This window comes from Lepisma saccharinum, chromosome 11, assembly GCF_977018435.1.
Source record: "Lepisma saccharinum chromosome 11, izLepSacc3.1, whole genome shotgun sequence".
NCBI classification, from domain to species: domain Eukaryota; kingdom Metazoa; phylum Arthropoda; class Insecta; order Zygentoma; family Lepismatidae; genus Lepisma; species Lepisma saccharinum.
Genome location: NC_139239.1, coordinates 65,493,196 through 65,513,859, shown reverse-complemented (window position 1 = coordinate 65,513,859; position 20,664 = coordinate 65,493,196). Strand labels below are relative to the sequence as shown.

The 20,664-nt window shown below is 36.5% G+C and overlaps 1 protein-coding gene across 3 annotated transcripts in view; it reads right to left on the bottom strand.

Annotated features, from left to right (window-relative positions):
- The window catches only part of LOC145994872 (glutamine--fructose-6-phosphate aminotransferase [isomerizing] 2-like), a 70,404-nt gene that overhangs the window by 31,243 nt on the left and 18,497 nt on the right, over nt 1–20,664 (bottom strand). For all 3 annotated transcript variants that reach the window (XM_083131296.1, XM_083131297.1, XM_083131298.1), the window contains exons 2-6: nt 12,554–12,661; nt 8,595–8,684; nt 5,920–6,066; nt 4,901–5,067; nt 2,636–2,777 (exon numbers count right to left, since the gene is read on the bottom strand). In XM_083131296.1, coding sequence (XP_082987422.1) covers nt 2,636–2,777; nt 4,901–5,067; nt 5,920–6,066; nt 8,595–8,684; nt 12,554–12,661 — 654 coding nt within the window. The remainder of the gene's footprint in view (nt 1–2,635; nt 2,778–4,900; nt 5,068–5,919; nt 6,067–8,594; nt 8,685–12,553; nt 12,662–20,664) is intronic.

Sequence of the window (20,664 nt, the reverse complement as noted above, 5' to 3'; positions counted from 1 at the left end):
GTGAAAGTAACTTTCCTTGAACTGATAACAAATTTTCATATCAAGCCTGTTCTGGGGCATCAATTATAAGAACATATAAGATGATTTGTACATGGAACTTCATGTTTCTGATTACTATTTCCTGTAGTAGTTTTGGTATACATCTTCTGCTTGCACAATGCTTAGAAAATCACAATCAATACTAAATTATCAAGTATGGGCTTTGTTTTTTGTTTTTTTTTTTCAAATAATAAACAGTTGTTTCTGCTTACAGTAGAGGACAGCAAATTCCTATACAACACAAAGTTGTACTGTGAGAAATGTGGACTTAGCTGTATATAAAATTGAAGCTGGTCTGTGTTTTATTCAAAATGAGTCTCGGACAATACAATTAGTGCACAAATAACGAACTTGAATAGAATTCAAATTAGTGATATTAATATATTTTCTATTTTGGTCATTTTTACGTCGCTTTTCTGCTGCTTGGATTAATTGCAATGATGAAGATGAACGATGAATAAACAGATGAAATTTTAAACAGATGAAATTTATGACGAGACAAACAAAATGATAGGGCTTCAAGTAAGGCATTAAGCCATATATCAAGAATAGGGTCAAATGTAAATATGAACAATTGTCTTCAGGATGGAGATTTCTAATTGTTGTGTTCATGGTAGAGTATGATGATTTTAGACTATGTAATTGCCAGAGGTAATAATGAGATCTGCTACATAAGCAGAAACATAAACTTCTACATCCGATGAAAATGTATCTACACTTTAAGTGCATCCCATGCACTTATTTAACAAATATGATAAAAAAAATAATTAATAGCGATATCAGCAACCTACTGTGAAGAAATAAACTTTCTGTTATGTGAAGAAATGTTGCATATCTACAAACGCCTTTACCAAAAGAGTGTTACATGCCTCTAATTGCTATATCAGTACCTTGAATTCCGAATTTTGCTTTTATACAAATCAAATATTATACAATATTTTGTTTACAAGCCAATTCCAGGTCCAACCATACCTTTGATAAAAAAGGAAAAAGGTATATGAACAAAGACCTTGCACAGTTCATTTAATTACAGTGCAAAATAATACATAGTTACCTGCATGTGAGTATTTCTAATGCACCAACACCTTGTGTATGTTATCTACAAAGGGCATTCAAAAGTGCATGCGAGAAAACCATGATTATCTACAACACATAATATATACTTGTCATGCAAAACCATGCAGGCAAAGCAAATTGCATTGCATGCAAAAGCAGTTGTTAATATACGACCCAAGCTGTTTTTATGTAAATTTAATACCTGAACACCTACCTTTGCCAACTTCAAAAGTTTTACCTTTAAGAGCATATATACATAAATGTAATTACATAACCATATGTTGGTCTAGTACTCAATAACTGTTATATGTCTCAACACCGCTTATTTATGAAACCTACGTAGCATGTAAGTTAAGCAGAGTATTTGTCAAACCAATGGGAAATTGTTATCAAATAAAAGAAGGAATTAAATATGAAAAGCAAATAATACAGCTGATACAAAAAAAAACCTTAACTCCTCTGTTGTATAAAAATTATTAGTCTTGAAACACTTTCACAGAAAATGTAATCTTAATATATCTTTCACTCTGAAATGTCCATTTTCCACTATTCTAAATAAACCAGATTTTTTCCACCTGTTCAAGCGTTTCCGGCGCCCACACAGCATCATATAAAATGGGTACCTGGTGGAAACTCTGGCAGTAAAGGTGGCCAGGAGTGTGGTGCTGATCATCACCCCCACCTTCAGCTGTGCAAGAAAGTGTGGGAACTTAACTCCACACCCCCTATATGCCTTCATTGTGTGGTGCAAAGCACAGGGAAGCACTTTACCTTTGCCTTTTGTAACCAACAATACGAGGCCACCACATGGGGCAGCAATGAGGTTAAAATCACACAATTTATCACAGGTGCATCAGTCTTTGAAAAGTGAATGGTCAAATTAAAAATAACTCAAGTGATGTTTCACTTTAAGGGTATAATTTCAAAACCTGCTCTGCTTAATATTCTATATTTATTATTGGTTATATCAACATGTTTAATTTATTATATTTATTTATATTATATTGCCTTTTTCATTATAGAAATTGTTATTGTTGTTGTTGTTGTTATCTTATTCTCATAGATTTTTCTGGCTTGTAATATATCCTTCACCATTCACTCTTCTACCTATTTTATTAATTTCTTTGTAAAAAAAATCCTAGTTACTTGCAAAAATAACATATAACAAAGTGTTTTAATCATCTCTCAGTTCAGTGGCACTTGCCACAATTTACAATAGCCTGAAATCAATCAGAAATATGTTTTGGCATGCAACACAAAATTATTATATTTTACTTAGAAGTGAATTGTATGTGTATACATACACATAAATATTATCAATATTGAACTGTGTTTATAACGGATTGTACTCTAAATACATTTTTCCTACCACTATAATATTATACTGTCCTCCTGTGAATGTAATATAGTATGCTACAAAAACTACAATCAAATGCACTAGAATATTTTCTGAAGAATTGTAACTAAAAAAAAATTGAGAAAGGGTTTTAAAAGAAATACTAGGAAATTACTGGGTATAGTTCAAATGCATTCCCACTACCTTTGCTGTACAAAATTGGTATGTGGTCAGTTGCTAGCCTAGTTTTGGCTTTAATTGCAACCAATAGGGGACTTCCTCTCCTTGTTGCCACACACTCTCCAGGGAAATGCTTGCTCTTGAAACATAATGCAAATGCTCCTTCCTAGAACAAACATAATAACAAGAAAGAATTAATTTCTCTACTCTTCTGTAGCTGAAAATATTTATTGGTTTCAATTGAATGATCAATTGGTTTGATTATTAAAAATTTGTAATCAGCACTGAGGCTATTTGCTCCCTTCTGTGTAGCAAAAACAAAACCAATTTAAGTCTATGGATTAAAAGAACAAATATTAAGTTATTAATTCCTTATCAACAACACATTAAAACACATTGAAATAATAAAATCAATACACAGTTGATCAAAACTAACAAGGTCCAACACACTGAAGAATTAACATTACTATGCCATCGATAAAAAGTTATATCCTTATAAAGAAAAAATAAAACAAATCTATTACTAAAATCACTACACTAGCAGAAGGAAACAATTTAAAGTAGGTTGTAACATTTACAATTTTTATTCTTAAAGTTATCCATTTAACTAAATCATATCAATGTACCAGAGTTTTACCTCAAAATATTCACAATTTCACATGAGACAAATAAACATTTAACGAAAAAAATCACTTTTCCCTGCAAGTCTGTTACAAAAGTAACTTTGCATAATTTCCAGGATATTTAATCTGCAAAAATATGAGGACTGGACAAGACTGGCGAATTCCGGAAAAGTATCAGTTGATATCAGTGATTAAATTTCAACTGATATCAAAGGTATAACTAGGCGAGGCCAGAGGGGGTATTTCCCTCCCCCAATTTTCAGGTTTATTACTTTTGTTAACCTCCTGGAACCTGAGGAGCAAAGTAATAATTATTTGAATATATTTGTGATTTCGCAAATGTCACAGTTATTTAACAAATAGTCGTGGATACGATGGAAAATCTTTTCAAGTCTGCCCCTCCCCCAACAAACCCTAAGTTTGATTCTGCCTCCTCAAAATTAGGCCTATGACTGATACTGGCCAATACTGATAACACAGGTCACTGGTATCACCCAATACAGTTACATTGGTATTGGTATCGACCCTAATTTGAACCACTTATTTCTCAGTTGTAGAACACCACTCTGTTAATTGGATTCAATTGGAAGATGATAATAGAAGTTTCAATTCTTTTGTACATTTCCTATGGCATCCATACTTTTTTTTTTTTTTGGCTAAATGCAGGTTGATCCAATTAACATGCACATCTGTCAACACAGACTCAATATCTCAAAACAATCACCAATGAATGCTGGGAAAATATGCTACAACCAGCTGCCTCATGACATAAAACTGATATCTCCAAAAAAATAAACAAATACACACAATTAAAAAGTATTTGACAGAGAGAGCTCTCTACAGTCTCACAGAATTTATGGAGCAAGACAATACAAGGCCAATGTACTAAACAAAATGTATTTTAATTGTATTCTTATTTCAATCATGCAACAATGATAATGTGTTTATATTTTTATTGTAGTGTAATGAAGTGTATTTTTCAATTTTTACTTTGGTGTAGTGATGTAATGTACTACACAATGTTTCTTCTTTTTTGTTATGATGTACTAAACTAAATATTATTTCATTATATATCTGGACGTTTTCCATGCCCTTTTAATCAAGGGTCAACAAAAGAAAAGAAAATTCAAATTCAAAATCATGTGAAGATTATTCTACTTCCAAAAGCTGTTCACAGATGGCAGCAGGAGTATTTCACACTGTGGACCTATGCACATGCTGCCAAGAGATTTCATCATAACTACCAAGATGTTCCTGTTCTGAATAATAGTTGAATTTGAAGTAACAACCAACATTACTTAATGCATTCTAAACAACTGACTTAACTGACTTTGATGTATGTCTTAATTGGATCACCCATTACAATTGCACTATTCAAAATTATATATATTTGGAAGCATGCTTTAAAACATTCAATGTTGATTTGATTTAAAGATTTAAAAAAATAAAATAATTCTGATTTATTCCAGTACATCTATTGGTCCCTATACATTGCATTCCAGTTCACCAATTGAGTGAAATTGAATTTAGTTAATTTCAGTGAACTAATTTGTTTAAATAGTGTGGCTAAAAATTAATTCTCATTTCATGCAGGAAATGAACTTTAACAGTGCAGTATGGCTTCTAAACAAGGAAAAGAAAAAACAAAAACAAGTAGTTAACTAACCAGCTGCTGAATAACCAATTCAACCAATTCCCTGAAATTGTGTCTTGGGTGTTGCTTGTAAATGTGATGTACAAGTTTTGCAATAACTTCTGTATCCGTTTCAGACTCAAAGGAATGTCCTTTCCGGATCAGAAATTGTTTCACATCCTTGTAGTTAGTAACAATTCCTGAAAAAATAAAAAGGAGAGATGGGAATTAAATACAGTGTATATACAAAAAAGTTTGTTTCTTAGACCAGACAAATAAAACTAGAGATGATTGTACCTTGTACCACTAGTAATTGAAATGATTAACTATCAAAAGATCATACGTGACATTACTGTCTCTCCTCTCCATCGTAGAGTAGTCCTCTGAGGAAGAGGGCCTAAGAAGTAGCTTCTCCCTGGGTGACACATTGTCAGTGCATCGAGTCCCATCGCCAATTTTTTTTCTGGTTTTGAGTAAAGAGCCACCTTCGTTTTCAAACAGCTCCCCTAATTGTCCTCACAAATCTGGGTCAACATAGGAATTTGGCCTCCTCGAAGGCGTAGTGGTAACATCATCACCTTGTAATCAAGGGGTCGATACTTGGTTCCATACACACATTGCATGGTGGTTCGGATCCCACTTTAAACTGTAGGTCCAGTCCCGATTAGCCTATATGTGCATAAAGTGGACTTAAAACACCAACTCAATCAATCAAGAATACAGTGTTTTGGGTGGCCATGTGAGAGGAATCAATTCAGAAAGAACAATTACACAAATATATGGTAGAATATAGCACACAAAGGTTGCTAGTCAATGGTTTATCCACAGCCCCATAAAATTTTTCACAAAGGCCAAAATTATGGTCATTTTGGCTCTAAATTTACCCTCCCTCCACAACCTCAGATGGAAAATTCTAGATGGCCCCTGGCATTAGTAGACCAAAAAAGCACTAGATGGATAAAATGTGCTAGTAAACTGGATTCAAAAAACTGCAAGTCACATGTTAAATTTATGAAAACCAAAATCATGAAGTAAATTATACAAGAACTTACCATTGTGTACTACAACAAAGGAATGCTCATTATCAGATCGCTGAGGGTGAGCATTTAAGGCATTCGGTACACCATGCGTAGCCCATCTGGTATGAGCAATGCCAACGTGATTTTCTGTCAATGAATCAAAATCAAGCAGCATCTTCTCTAAAAGTAGTAGAAATTGAAAAAAATAAACAATAATGCATAGATATAAAATATTTATAAGTTCTCTAAGCATCATGAATGCTGAAAAATGTAACCTAACCCAACTTACTTACTTGGTATTGCTTTTAATTAATTGACGGAACATAGACCATACAGAAAACCCCTCTGTGTTGTCTTGACTTTTGATTTCTCCCTCTTACCTCAACTTCTACCTGTTCTCTTTTTCTCTTCCCTTGTGAATTCCAACCTAGTGCTTCCTTTTTCACACTATCACTTCTTCCAACTGTCTCCAATCCATTTCATTATTTTAATCTATCTTGGATTCTTTTCCATTTTGTTACTTCCCATAACCTTGAATCTGAAGAAGGGGTGGGCATGTAATTCTTATAATTTTACTGAGACAGTTGTTATGAATGTCTTGCCCCATAACATGTTCCACCGGTTCACTGGCATGTTTAGGATTTGATTTTGGACGGGAATACACGGAAAACTATCCCAGCTTCCTGCCAAAAGATCACACGATAGTAGGGGCTTGCGTGAGCGAAAACCAACAACGTCGACTAACCGGCCACCACCATTGCCAAAGTTCGACACAAAGTTCAAAGGGTCAATGGCCTCTGCATGATATGGCTTCTTCACCTTACTGGCCCTGCGTGGCTCAAAACAGAATGCATGAAAAGTTTGTTTGTAGCTATGTTCGTTATGGTGTGAGTGTTTGTAGCACTTCTCGGAAGTTCTCTACATGGATGCAAGGGAGATGGTGGTGTTCAAATACAACTTGAAATAGAAGTATGCAAACAATTGTTGCAGCCTGGAAAGGACTTCTGCGGTGAAGAAGATGATCATGTGTATCAGCACAGAGTGGCACAAAGCCAGCAGAGTTATATCTTTTGCCCTATGTTTTATAGAAATAAAAATTTTACGTCAACAAACAATGAGAACTGTCATAATTTTCTAGGGGATTTGTTTATTTACTTATGACCTTGTTCACATGGCGAAGTTAAGGCACTCTTCCACTTAACCATTGATTACAGTGGTCATTTTTTTTTTACAATCTATTATATACAATTTAAAAAATGAAAAATAACATAAATGAAAAATAAAGTAATAAATTAAAACTAAGTAGTAAAAGTAAAATACAAATAAAATTAGAGTAATACAGTTCGTATAAGAGTTTTTATCCACAAACCCCCTGAGTTATCTACAAACACATCATAAAAACCTTGTGTATTTTTCCCCAACACATCCCCAAAATTATTTGCAAAAATATGCTCTCACTTCTATTCAGATAGAAAATTTTTAATAAAACCCCATTTTTAAATTATTTTTTTTTAGGTCATTTCAGAGGATATGGGGTAACTCTAAAAATATGCCACTGATTTAAACTCGCACAACTTAAATAACCCCATGGTGAAACAGCCCTTGAGGACCAATGCCTACCTACCAACTGCCAGCCTCACTCCCACCGAAGGTGGGCAATCATCCAAGCAGATACGGGGTGATGTGTGGTCAGCACAATGAACCCCAGTCACTATTATAGGTTTTCTATGACCAGGTTACAATACTCATTAGTAGCTCCCCTATCTCCTCATGATGGTGGGTGGTCAGTGGTCCCATACACAGGACAAAATCTCAGGAGAAAAGTTGTAATGCTTCCCCCAGAAGACTCGAACCTGCACAAGTCTTGTAGTAGGAGCCCAAAGTTTGTACCTTAGACCCCATGGCCATGGTGCGGGGTACTTAAAAACTTAAAAACCATACATTTCCAAAGTTTACAATATTTCTTGACTCTACAAAACATCTGCCATACTTTTATACATTACAGACAATTTTATAACTCAAACATATTTCAAGTCTTTTTTTTTTTGTAATAGTGCTTCATTTGTGCCTAAACAGTACAATATTACCAACAGTTAGAAACATTCAATTAATTTGTAAAATATTATGTTACGAGTAATAAAATATTTAATTCACGGAAATTCTATTTCTACATGATATTCTCAAACCCTTATGTATATCATGTACGTATTTTTTTAAAGTGGGGTTATGGGTTCAACCCCCAAGAAAACACTTCTGGCATGTTGGAATAATGCTAGTTCAGCAACTTATTTTAAATTACCTATTCAAAACTTTACAAAAATGCAACAAGAAGATCAAGCTGAAAGAACCTTTTGTGAGGCAATCGAGCCAGAATTTTCAAACATTTGGAATTCTTGAAATTTGTGTAAAACACATTTTATTATTGGTATCATAGTCCACCACTGATCCCTCCACTTTCAGTTCTGGCCATCCTCTTACCAGTGTACTTCCTCCACCAAAGTGAAAGTTCCCTTATTACTACCCCAAAATTCCCTTGCCGACCTTTAAATCCCATGTGTTGTTGGATAAGGTGTATAATTCCTCCCCATTTTGACAACATAATATTTGACAATTCCCCTACCTTTCCTTTTGCTGGTGGAAGTTTTTTTTATGTCTATGGCCATGGTGTATATGTTATGAAAATTATTAACTGAGGGACAGATACTTACGTGACAAAATTTCATCTTCCAGTGCCTTAACCTTTCCACTTTTCTTGACCAAAGACATGTCCTTTCCATCAGGAGTATCAATAGCAACACCTACAAAAATAATAAAGCAATATAAAATTTAGACAAAAAAAAAAAGTCTTGCAAATACTGCAATTTCTGTGCATCTATTCACTAGAGTCATTTTACATTGATTTTTATTTGAAAGAAATAATTACTATGCCTAAGAACTCAAGTTTATTACTAAAAGAACTGTATTGTTTATAAAACTTACAGCAGCTATGTATAGTCTAAGACAATATTTTTATGAAATTTATTAAGACAATCCAATTAAAAAGCCCCATATATATTTATTATCAATTACTTTTTGCCCCTGAAGTATCATCTCCAACCTACAGCCTCAAGTTGGTGAAATATGATTTGTGCCGCTTGTTGTTCCCAATAAAAGTTTTGTTATGCATCCTACATTCAAAACGCAACCATTTCAAAAGCTTGGACACCCCTATCAGGCACGTATCCAGAGGGGGGAGGTTTTTTGGTTTCTTGTGGTGTGAAATAAAATAATGTGACAATAATTTAAGGAAAGAAATAATTATCGAGGCAAGACGGAGAATGTTCGTAACCCTGTTATTGATAAAAGCACGTATCCAAGATGGGGCACAGGGGGCTCGACCCTCTCCCCAGGAAATGTTTCAGTTTACGTTAGATAAAATTAGGTTTTTGGCTTCTTAAATAATGTGAAAATAATGTAAGGAGAGAGATAATTATCGAGGCAAGACGGAGCATGTTTTATACCCCTGTTATTATTAATAGCACGTAGCCAAGGTGGGGATGAGGTGGCTCAGGAAATTTTTAAATTTACACTAAATAAAATTAGATTTTTGGCATCTTGAATAATGTGAAGATAATAAATTTATAAATCTGAGAGAAATAATTATCGAGACAAGACGGAGAGTGTTCTATAACCCTATTATTGTCAATAGCACGTATCCAAGGTGGGAATCAGGAGGCTTGAGCCCCCCTTCAGGATTTTTTTCTGTTTACACTAGATAAAATTAGGATTTTGACTTCTTGAATAATGTCATGATAATTTGGGAGAAATAATTATCGAGACAAGATGAAGAATGTTCTATAACCCTGTTATTGTTAATAGCACGTATCCAAGCTAGGGTTGTGGTGGCTCGAGCCCCCCTCCCAGGATTCTTTTTTATTTTACACTAGATAAAATTAGGTTTTTGGCTTTTTGAATAATGTGATGATGATTTGGAGATAGACAAGTATCGAGGCAAGACGGAGAATGTTCTATAACCCTGTTGTTGATAATATTGCACGTACACTTTTCTTGCGCTTTCGGTGTTGTCTCAGCGCACTTGAGGACTATGTAGAGACTTGTCAGCATTTGGAAGCTGCACAACGAAGGTAGCGCCACACGTAGGGCAATTCGTTGTAATTTCTAATTTCTGGAAGGCGGGAGAGGGTATGTTCTTGAATGAGAGAAGGAGTCAATTACTGGCAATATTAACGAATCGTTTTATCTGCGGAACGTTCTACAATATAATGAGGATATAAATACGCGGATTCAATTTTTCGATTGATCTGTACAAAGAATCGGTTAATGAGATTTCAGAGGTAAGTGTGACAATTCATACAGTCGATTGGTGATCAGATCAGTCAGCACCCTCTGATTGCTTTATAAGATATAGTGATTCGAAAATGAAGACATTGACGACAGCAGAACTTCCGGGTCTCAGTGTGGTGCTAGTTCGGTTCGAGGGCTGAAGAGATCAATGCCTCCCCCCTCTCTCTCTCTCTCTCTCTCTTCTCTCAAGTGAATATTTCATCAGTACCGGATATTAAAACAGAAATAAACTGCATAGATCAACTGAAAATCAAAGTTTTGAGTGATGATGTAGTTTTGCCAGAACTAAATTTCGTATATACAGTCTGAGAAGTTCATGATATAAAAAAAAATACTTTTGTTTAAGCCTACTAGGTTCGAAACACATTCAAACACTTAACTATCATAAAGAGGCAGCCGAAAATTGTATGTATGTCGAGAAGAGAAAGCAGGAAGATGTTGCATATGTAGACATTTTAGGCAGAAATTGCAGGCTCTACCAGGATTCAAATCAGGGCTCTACCAACTGAGCCACCTAGTCATCCTTGACTTCAACGGATTTTTTGTTAAAATGTCTACATAGTACATGTCCTGTGTATATCAAATCATAAGGTGTTGCCTGTATAGTGAACAAGCACAGAATATATAGGAGAGAGAAGAAAACTGAGGAGCATTATCACCGGTTGAGGATAATTTTTTCTGTGGTCAACAAGAGCTACTACTTCGCTTCGAGGTGACAATGACAGTGGCCTAATAAGGGAGATTTCACACCGTGTCGCCTGAAGATTAGGTTTGTGCGGCCTTTTGTGTTGCTACGGTGTGAAACGTTGCTGTTGATTGGCCCATTCCAATCGACATGTACTATCGCGTGTCCCTTCGGACTGAAACCTTCCTAAGTCTTGAAAATCCAAGTCACAAGAATGGAAAATTAGGGCCTTGTTAAGGTTAGGTGTGAAAGCAGGCAGACGACAGCACCCTAAAGGATCATATTCAAACCTGCAGGAAGAACGCATCTCCAATACGATGATATAAACTTCTGGTGAGTTCATTTTAAAAAATGTGTCCGAGATAAAGAGAGGCGTGCCCAGGATTTTCAGAAGGGAGAGGGGTTACGCATACTATTTTTGGTGGTCAGTCCTGATTTTGCCATTTTTTTTCCTGTCTTTGACGTTCTTTTTTTTTAAAAAAAAAAAAGGAATACTGGGTCAAATGGGGTTATTAGCTCACCAACCCTCCCTTGGGCACGTCACTGGAAATAAATGAGTAAGCATTTGATCATACTGGGAGACGAAACATTAGATGTGTTGGGAACGGAAGGGTTTTTCACTGTGCATTAATTGTTTCGTGATCCACCTGTATTCGAGAAGACTTCCTTTGTTTCGTGCCGATATATAACAAGACAGCGGAAGCTGTCACAGGCATTTTTGAACACTTGTGAGTGCTAAGGCCTGAATCTGAACAATTTGGTGGGTTTCGGCTTTTATAAGAGCTGAAAAAATGGGAGGACAAGACACATTAGTGGTGTTCAGGCTCGAATCAGAGAGTAATATTCGAGAGCTGTCTGCGTCCAGTTCGCAACCCAGAATTTGAATCTCACGTTGTCGAGTGGATTGTCCCATTTTATAAGAGCTGAAAAAATGGGAGGACAAGACATGTTAGTGGTGTTCAGGCTCGAATCAGAGAGTAATATTCGAGAGCTGTCTGCGTCCAGTTCGCAACCCACAATTTGAATCTCGCGTTGTCGAGTGGATTGTCCATCCCGTGCATGTGTAACAGCTTCGTAAAAACACTCAAAGATACCATAGATGTTTTTATGCCTGATGAGAAGAAATGGACAAACACACATACTGAGATGGTTCCGGCACACAATATTAATGCATAGAAACAGAGGAGTCGAGTGGTAAAAAATGTTCCCATTTCACGTTCTGATTAAAATGACAGCCTTACAGTGGCAACGATTTAAGAGATAGTTGTTCCCCATTTTTTTATTTTTTTGCCTCAACATTATGACCTCTTAATGTTAAGCCTTGGCTACCAAGAGAAAGTAAACTTTCCTTGCAACGCCCTCCGCACCCCCCCCCCCTGTTTTGGAACCCAATTGCCACCTCTTGTCTTAAACACACAATTGTGAGGTTCTTACTATACCCCTTAAAAAAATGGTATTGAGCCCCCCCCCCCCGAAAGGAATTCCTGGATACGTGCCTGAACCCTATTATGTGATTAAAGTACTTGAAAGCCTCTCAAGTCTCTTCAGTGTTTATGTACAGAACCCTGAACAATTTCCAAATTGTTACAGTGCAAATTAACTTAATACTGTATATTCATACCCTTTTAATACTCATACCTGCAGAATCATATCCACGGTATTCCAATCGTTTCAGGCCATTGATGAGAAGATCTAGGACTTCCTTCCTAGTCTTCGGTGTCAAGTAATTCAAATAAGCAAAAATTCCTGAAAAGACAGAACGAACAAATTAGCAAGTCTTATTTCTTACCACAGAACACATAATGTAGTAATTTACATACATATAAAATCAGAATCAATTTAACTTTATTTTTATTCCTGGGAATATCTGGAATCGACCGTATAACCATTTTAACATTTTTCAAGGTTTTAAATCTGAGGAATAGCTGATGAATGATCCAGAAACAGGTCTGCAAAATTGGATAAGAAGAATTGACAATTCAACCATTGTAAGTACCACTATTGTTCCACTTCTTTCTGTTTCAACCTCTTTCTCAGATTTACTGATAAGCACCTTAAAATGCTTATGTTCCAATTATAGTATACAAGCTAAGTAACAACAGGAACAGCTTCATTTTGTTTCCATCTCAATTGTTCCACTGTTGTTTGTTTAATCTGGACAGTCAAACCCAGCTTCCTTCCAGCTAATCCGTTTATTTACTGTTCACAAATGCTATGGTGTGAGGTCTGGAAATGTATGAATACTCTTTTAGCACATCCGCCAGTTCAAGAGGAAAAATGGTGCACTGTTCCTGTAACAGGTGGTGGCATTCAATGTCACCAGCAGTCAAAGGAAATGCATGGTAGCAGATGCTCAATGTTATTGAATGCAAGTCATTACTTTCTCTTCTCGGGAGCAAGTCAATACACACAAAAAGCATAGCTCCATAGATATTGTACTTCAATTACTAATAAACTTAGGTAAAGATGATGTATGGCATGGTAGACAAATAAGTAGCTGAATGAAGAGGTTTTCTCCGGATATCAACCAGGTTATTTCTGGAAGCCTATCTGGAAATCACCTGGTTGATATCCAAAGAAAACCTCTTCTTCATTCGCCACCAGGAAAGCTTCAAGAAATAAGTAGCTTTCTGGCTACTATTTTATATACAGGGTGGTGCAAAATTCAGTTTACAACTCTTGGGAGGTAAATCGCCAAGTAAAAACAAGGAAAAACTGCCATGTGAAAAAATGTCGAAATCGGCACCGTTTGTGAGTGACAGGCGTGCGAAAATCGCCTCACACCATGTGTAAAGTACAATAACTCAAGAAGAAAGAAATATATCAATGTCGGATTAAAATAATAGAAAGAAAGTCGTGCCTGACGAATACAATGGTTCAGCAATTGAGGCCCCGCGTAAATTGCGCAAGGGGACTCTCAAAGAAAGTGGGGAATCCCCTGATGGAAAACATAGGAAATTTACTACTATTTTCTACATAATGTTGAGATGTGCAGACACTTCAAGAGATGTTTTAAAAGATATAGAAAAAAACTTAAGTATATTTTATATAATTTAATAACACCCCCCCAAAACACAAACACACATAATTTACCTTCATTTCATATTGTTAAGCTTTTGAAAACTAGACTTGGATTTCAAAGCCGCACCCCCCCCCCCCCCGATAACCAGCGAGCCATCCCCCAGAGATCAATTCTAGCTACGGGCCTGGGCAGGACACCATTCTTTTCTCAATGTGTACTAGTGTGCTTTAATTCTCGTTTCATGGTGTTTTATGGGCCTCCCCGAATGCGTCATTGCCTTGTAATCAAGGGATCCCAGGTTCGATACCTGGTGGAGGCACATAGTGGTTCGGATCCCACTTTAAACTGTAAGTCCAGTCCCGATTTGCCTTACTGTGCATAAAGTGGGCTTAAAACACCAAACCAATCAATCATGGTGTTTTAATACTTTCATTAAGAGAACTATAGTATGCTCGGGAATTCTGTGAGGGGGAGAGGACAACAGCCAATGCCACGCTTTATCATGTTTGGTTGTTTTTTGTTTTTATAATAGAAAAGTTGGATCGGAGGGGGAGGGATATAACCTTCACCAGCCCCCGTCGGTCCTGGGAAAATTGGTATAATGTCCGAAAAGGCGATAAAATAATGATCCGCGACTTGTGAAGGTCCATCCAGAAGAGGAAGTCATCCTTCCTTTCGTTGTCCATTGGCAGAGAAGCCTCCATGGCAGACATTCCCGCCTTTCCTTACAGCAAGGTCGCTTAGTTTGCACTTAACGGTTCTCCAAGGACGACCGCTGACCTACCGGCATGAAATCCTTTGGAACCGATCCAAAATCGTGCAAGGTGATACTGCACCGATTCGAACCTAGTCTTCTGTGGAGCGGTTCTAATTACTCGCCTTGAGAGGCTTGAAATAATGGCGATCTAGTTTTGCAACTTGCATTTGTGAATATGCAGGAACAATGCTTCTTGCACGCTTCTTCCTGCAACCGTATAATTCATGGCGCTCGCAGAGGGACATTTAAGATTTTTTTTTGTCCGCTTCGCCGACATCCAAGCGCTACGATGCCAGGGTTCCCAAGTTCGAATCCTGACTTGGCCATGGGTGTTCTTGGTGAATGCCCCTTCATCAATTGCTTCATATCATCACTCATCGTCGAGCTTAGTCAAAAGTCGAAGAAAAGCGACGTATAATAACCTCATTCAATCAATATTTTCCCCTTACTAAGTACCTGCTAATTACAGTAATTGTTCAACACAAAGCTTCGCCATTTGTGACATTGTAAACCATTTTTATTATTCTTTTCTATTCCTTATTTTATTTATTGTATCTTTTTTAAAAGAAGATATGATCAGAGCCAGATTTAGGCCTATGCCAAGAGCGTAAGCGTAATTAGAGGCAAAATTTTCCTCTCAATGCCGAGTGCTTTCTATTATATTTTTACTTCCCTTAAAAGTGATTTGGACAGGAAGTGTGAGTGCTGTATTCTGTAAGCAGGGTGTAATACAAAGAAAAGACAAGACCCCGACACTTTCAGACCAAAGCGACACACAACACGGGAGTTTCAGACCGAAGCGAAAACCGACAGCGGTCCCTCCATTCTGTTAAAAAAATATATTCATTGCTTATGGGCGACCATCAGACTGAATAACACATGATGCACGATATTGAGAAAACGGCCCAGTCCGAGTGACACACAAGCGACAAGTGGCACGTGCATCTTGTCGTGTCGCTTCGGTACGAAAGGTTGAATTTATTTCTGATTGTGGCCGCTCTACCACTTAACCCGCGCTTAATTGACTGATTGATTGAGTTTGTGTTTTAAGTTCACTTTAACGCACAGTAAGGGTAAACGGGACTAGACCTACAGTTTAAAGTATGATCCGAACCACTTTGTGCCTCCACCGGGTATCGAAAACGAGACCCCTTGATTACAAGACGACGACGTTACCACTAAGCCATCGGGGAGGTCCCGCTTAACTGTGCATAAAAAGTTGTTCTACGAACGAAAGTTGTGTTAAAATTAATAGAAAATGCAAGATTACGAAGATAACAAAAAGGTTGTTATTTTCAGCTGAGAGAAAAATAAGTCTGATTAGATTTTCACACTAACCAAGCGAATCTTTATTTCAGTGGAAATATATAAATTTCATATTGTACAACAAACGGTAGACAAATATTTTACTTGTTTAATCTTCGTGCTGAAAAATCTTTTATAAGTTTATTAAACAAATTTCATTTTGGAATTTAAAAACCCTCCCCTCTTTCTCTGTAGACATGTCAATTTCAGATAACTCCTTTCACCCTGTCGTGGAGATAACTTGCAAAAAAAAAAAAAAAAAAAAAAAAAGCATCTGGTGAATTACGTCTCCTACTCTTGAGAATAAACCTCTCCTTTAGCGAGCCCCGCCTAGCCAAGATATGTCACGTACTTCCATGTTCCCCCCACCCCTCCGGCAATTCTGCCAAGATAACTTTCGCCTCTCCTTTGTCAAGGCGGTTTACATCGAGTTAATATTCATGGCAAAAGCATTGTGGTCTAAGAACTCAATGCCTTCCTTGACGACATCGGAAAGTAACAGATCTCTTTCACTTTTAATACCTCCTTGTTCCCTCACTTCCAGAACCGCTGTTTTTCGGTCTCGAAATTTCACACGAATTTGAATTTAAAACTTTTGACTGCGTTGGCACGTTGTGCACCATTCGGGAAGGAAATTTGAGACGAGGCTGGGACCACAGCTCATGAATCAAGACGAGACCGCTACATGCCGCCAGTGTCTCGTGTCGTTCAAGACTTGATAAATCAGAATATAAAATATGTGAAAATTTTGCTTAAATCGAAACTGCTTTACTGTGGGAGTTATTTAGGCAAAATATCATTAAATATGTCTTTCTCTGTCACTATTCTCCTTTTCCGTGCTAGGTGTATTTGCACTCAGATTTTTCACTCTTTGGTTTTAGTTATGTAAGCGTATAAAAAGATAATAATTATCTAAAAGCACTGACGTACACAGGGGAGAGCTGATGGTACTGGAGACCATCCCCGAAATTTTAAGAAAATCAAAATATTCCAAAGAAAGCAGTAGAGAACTCGGGGAAACCTATGTGTTAAGTGCAAACTCCCCTTAAAATAAACCCCATTAACATTTTTATCATTGAACAACTTTTAACAAAAGTTAAAAATTGTAATTACGAATACTTTATTGTGTTTCCTCTCTAGAAAGCTGCTACGTAATATTAACTTCTTCAATTCCAGCCCCCTCCGAAAAAATCCTGCGTACGCTAGTGATCAAAACTGCCGTATTTTTGGACGTGGTGGTGTTCTGCAATCCTACTTATAGATTGCCATTTCATGGCAAAACAATGAAATCTACATTTAAAAAATCAACATTATTTCCTCGTTACATACTTTCATTATCATATAAAACTTTATCTCATAAGCCACGCAATAACAATGAACGTTATGCAGCAATTGACGTACATGGATTCGTATTCGTACAATTCCTAAAAACTATTCCAGCATTATCATCCATTTCGTTATTATGAAGGCAACTGGAGGTTGGATAATGATGAATGATTAGGTATGAATATTTACTTTAGATAATGAAAAAACGTAAGTTTTTAAACATACATACCGTTATCAACACTTCAATACTGAAGTATGTATCGAAGGTCAAAATAAAATACCTGGACAAGATTAGTAGGTTTGTTATTACACAGGACAGTGACAACAATGGAAGATAAATTTGCAGTTACTGGTTCCACTTCACTCGAATGAATGGCAAAGTACATTCCATTCAAATATGTTAGTTGTATCGTTGTTAATATACACCTACGTTTTTTCTTTGAACTATATTGTGCTCATTCAGTAGTGCAAGGCCATGCGAAGATACCTTGACTTAACTCACTCAAGGGGTCAAATATGCTTAGGCTGTCAATAACACGCATTTGGAATTCTTGTTCGAATGTTACGCATTCCATAATTCGATCTGCAACTTGATGACAAGAGCAGCAGGAAGAACTATGTAAGCAAACACAAGAAGGATGGTTCAGTTCTGATGTAACCAAACGTAAAAACTGCCGCAAACACCTGCTGATATTACGTCATGCACAGCGGAAAGAATGAAGTGCATTCTGCTGGCGAATAGCAGATGGAGTATACAGTACGTCCACTCAAAACTTTCGATTTCGTTTCTGCTGTAGGTAAGATCAACCATGCCCAAGGACGTATTTAGGGGGGTCCAGGGGCTCCGGACCCCTCCCCGAAAGATTTATCGAATAATAAAATTAAATAATGAAAAATATATTCGTTTAGTCTATGTCCTCTGAACTTATTTGAAGATAAGGATTATATTAGGATCATAGGGCTTTGAGGGACAAAAAGGACGTATTTAGGGGGTCCGGACCCCCCTTCACCACACACACACACACACACACCATGAAAATATACTCGTTTAGCATTTGTTGTATAATTTCCTCTGAACTTATAGGAAGACAAGGATTATATTGGGACCATAGGGCTTTGAGGGATACGAAGGACGTATTTAGGAGGGGTCCAGCGCTCCGGACCCACCGAAAGACTTACCAAGTACTAAATTAAGTAATTAAAATATTAGCATTTGTTGCATAATCAGAACTTTTTTTTAATCAGAAACTTACTTTTCTCTAACTACATGTGACATAATTTTTGTTATTCGATAAATATTCAATTATTCATCTATTTGACATTAACTTCATTGCCAGAGCACTTGTTTTCATGTAAATTATTCCGATATTAACTAAAGGTAAGCTACGTAATGAATATGCGCTGTTATATCTATTTTAATAGCTACAGTCTTCTTACCTAATCGGGTAATAATAATATAATATTAATTTATGTATTGTAGTTAGTATTAATTTGATTTAATATAATATTTTAATTTAAACATTATTATTATTCCTGAGACACTTGATACGGACCCTCCCCCCTCCCAAACATGTTTCTAGATACATGCCTGACCATGCTATATTTAAAGAAAACATCCGTACAATTCGACGTACGTTTTCAAGGTGGTATACCAGTAGCGAAGACTCCCTTCGAAACAAGACTAGCGAGAGTTCCATGTGTCTGTGGGTAATACTTTAACTTTCTCATCATACTCACTTTGTTGAAAAGATGATCAATACCAGCCCCGAAACCCCTTGATTAGATTACAAGGTTACGACGTTACTATAAGGGTAACATGCACTACCCCTGAGTATACGGAGTGTTCGCCCATGGGTATTACGAACAATTTCCAGCCATGGGCGTCACCAGAAACTTTTGATTGTAGAGATTAGGACCTTGATAGAACTTTAATAGTAGAAATAATAATAATAATTAAAATTATTACAAAATAATATCTATTATAAATAAACATTTTATTCCAAATGTTATCATTGTCATCATATTCTTATGGAGATTTTTCTACTCGATTCATCAAATGAGTGAGTATACATCACAACAGTTTTCTATTACTTATTTTACATTTAATACAGTTAGTGCATTGAAATACATAGTTGTTCTATTTTGTTATTTTAGTCAACTCTAGAACCTCACCCTGGGAGCCAAGGCAGTGAATGAATTATCTGAGTTTTGTTATTTTGCTTTTCTGCCACTTTTGGCTAATCGCGACGATGAGGAGTGATGACACAATGAAACTGATGAAGGGACACTCAGAAAGAACACCCATGCCTGGCCGGGATTCGAACCCGAGACCCTTGACGTCGTAGCATGCTATCCACTCCGCCACGGTTATCGAGATAATAAGAGCGTAACAAGAGAGAGAGAGAGAGAGAAAGGTGGAAAATATTAAACATCACGCGTCATGTGAAATTATTAAATTAACATTGTTATTAGTTTGCACGTATAAACATGTTCTTGTTCCCTTCGTTCGCATATAAGAACCACGGTAACTTTATACAGAAAACGTGTCTAGAGGTATTCGAATAAAATTCGACCCTCCAAAGTATTTTTCCTGTAACCGCCACTGCACCCAATAAAAAAATTCCCGTTTCATAAATCTAAAATGTGTGTGTGTTTTTGTTTAACCAAATATCCGCATAAGCTATGAGGACAAATAAAACCTTCACCTGGGTTGAAAAGGATATGGGCAGATGTGCTTTATCGTGGAATTACCGAGTGCAGATCTTTCCTAAGCCGAATCTGTTTCAATACTCTTGAAAAATCATGACTAAACAAGGCCAAATCTTTTCAGATGTTTCTATTTTTTTAACAGCGCGATTATCTTATCTACGTAACATTCCTGTGTGACAGAGAAGTTAATTTAGCAAGGAAAGTGCTGTTATCGCAGTGCAATTTGACATGTCTTTTTATCGTCAACATGTGACTCACGTAATGGACTTCATGTGTAAGTTTTTATTACAAATCTTTATGGAAATGAAAAATAAAACACATCTGGAACGGTGTGTTAAAGAAATGCAAGTGCTTGAGGGATGAAGATATACTTGTGAAGAAAAATGGGGTATTCCAGCGTTACGTATGTGACGTTTTACACACAAAATGTAAGGTTCTAAACATGAGATTGGATTAAAATACATAACGAACTGATTCCGAAAAAAATATGAAGTACTTTGTGGTGACTGCTAACAAATGAAAAAAACAACTTGAGTATGATGACATAGGTTGAATGTATGAAAAGCATTAACAAAAGTGCGTACGTGCGTGACGCTTTAAATGTAGAAAATTTTGAGTTCATTTGTCTGT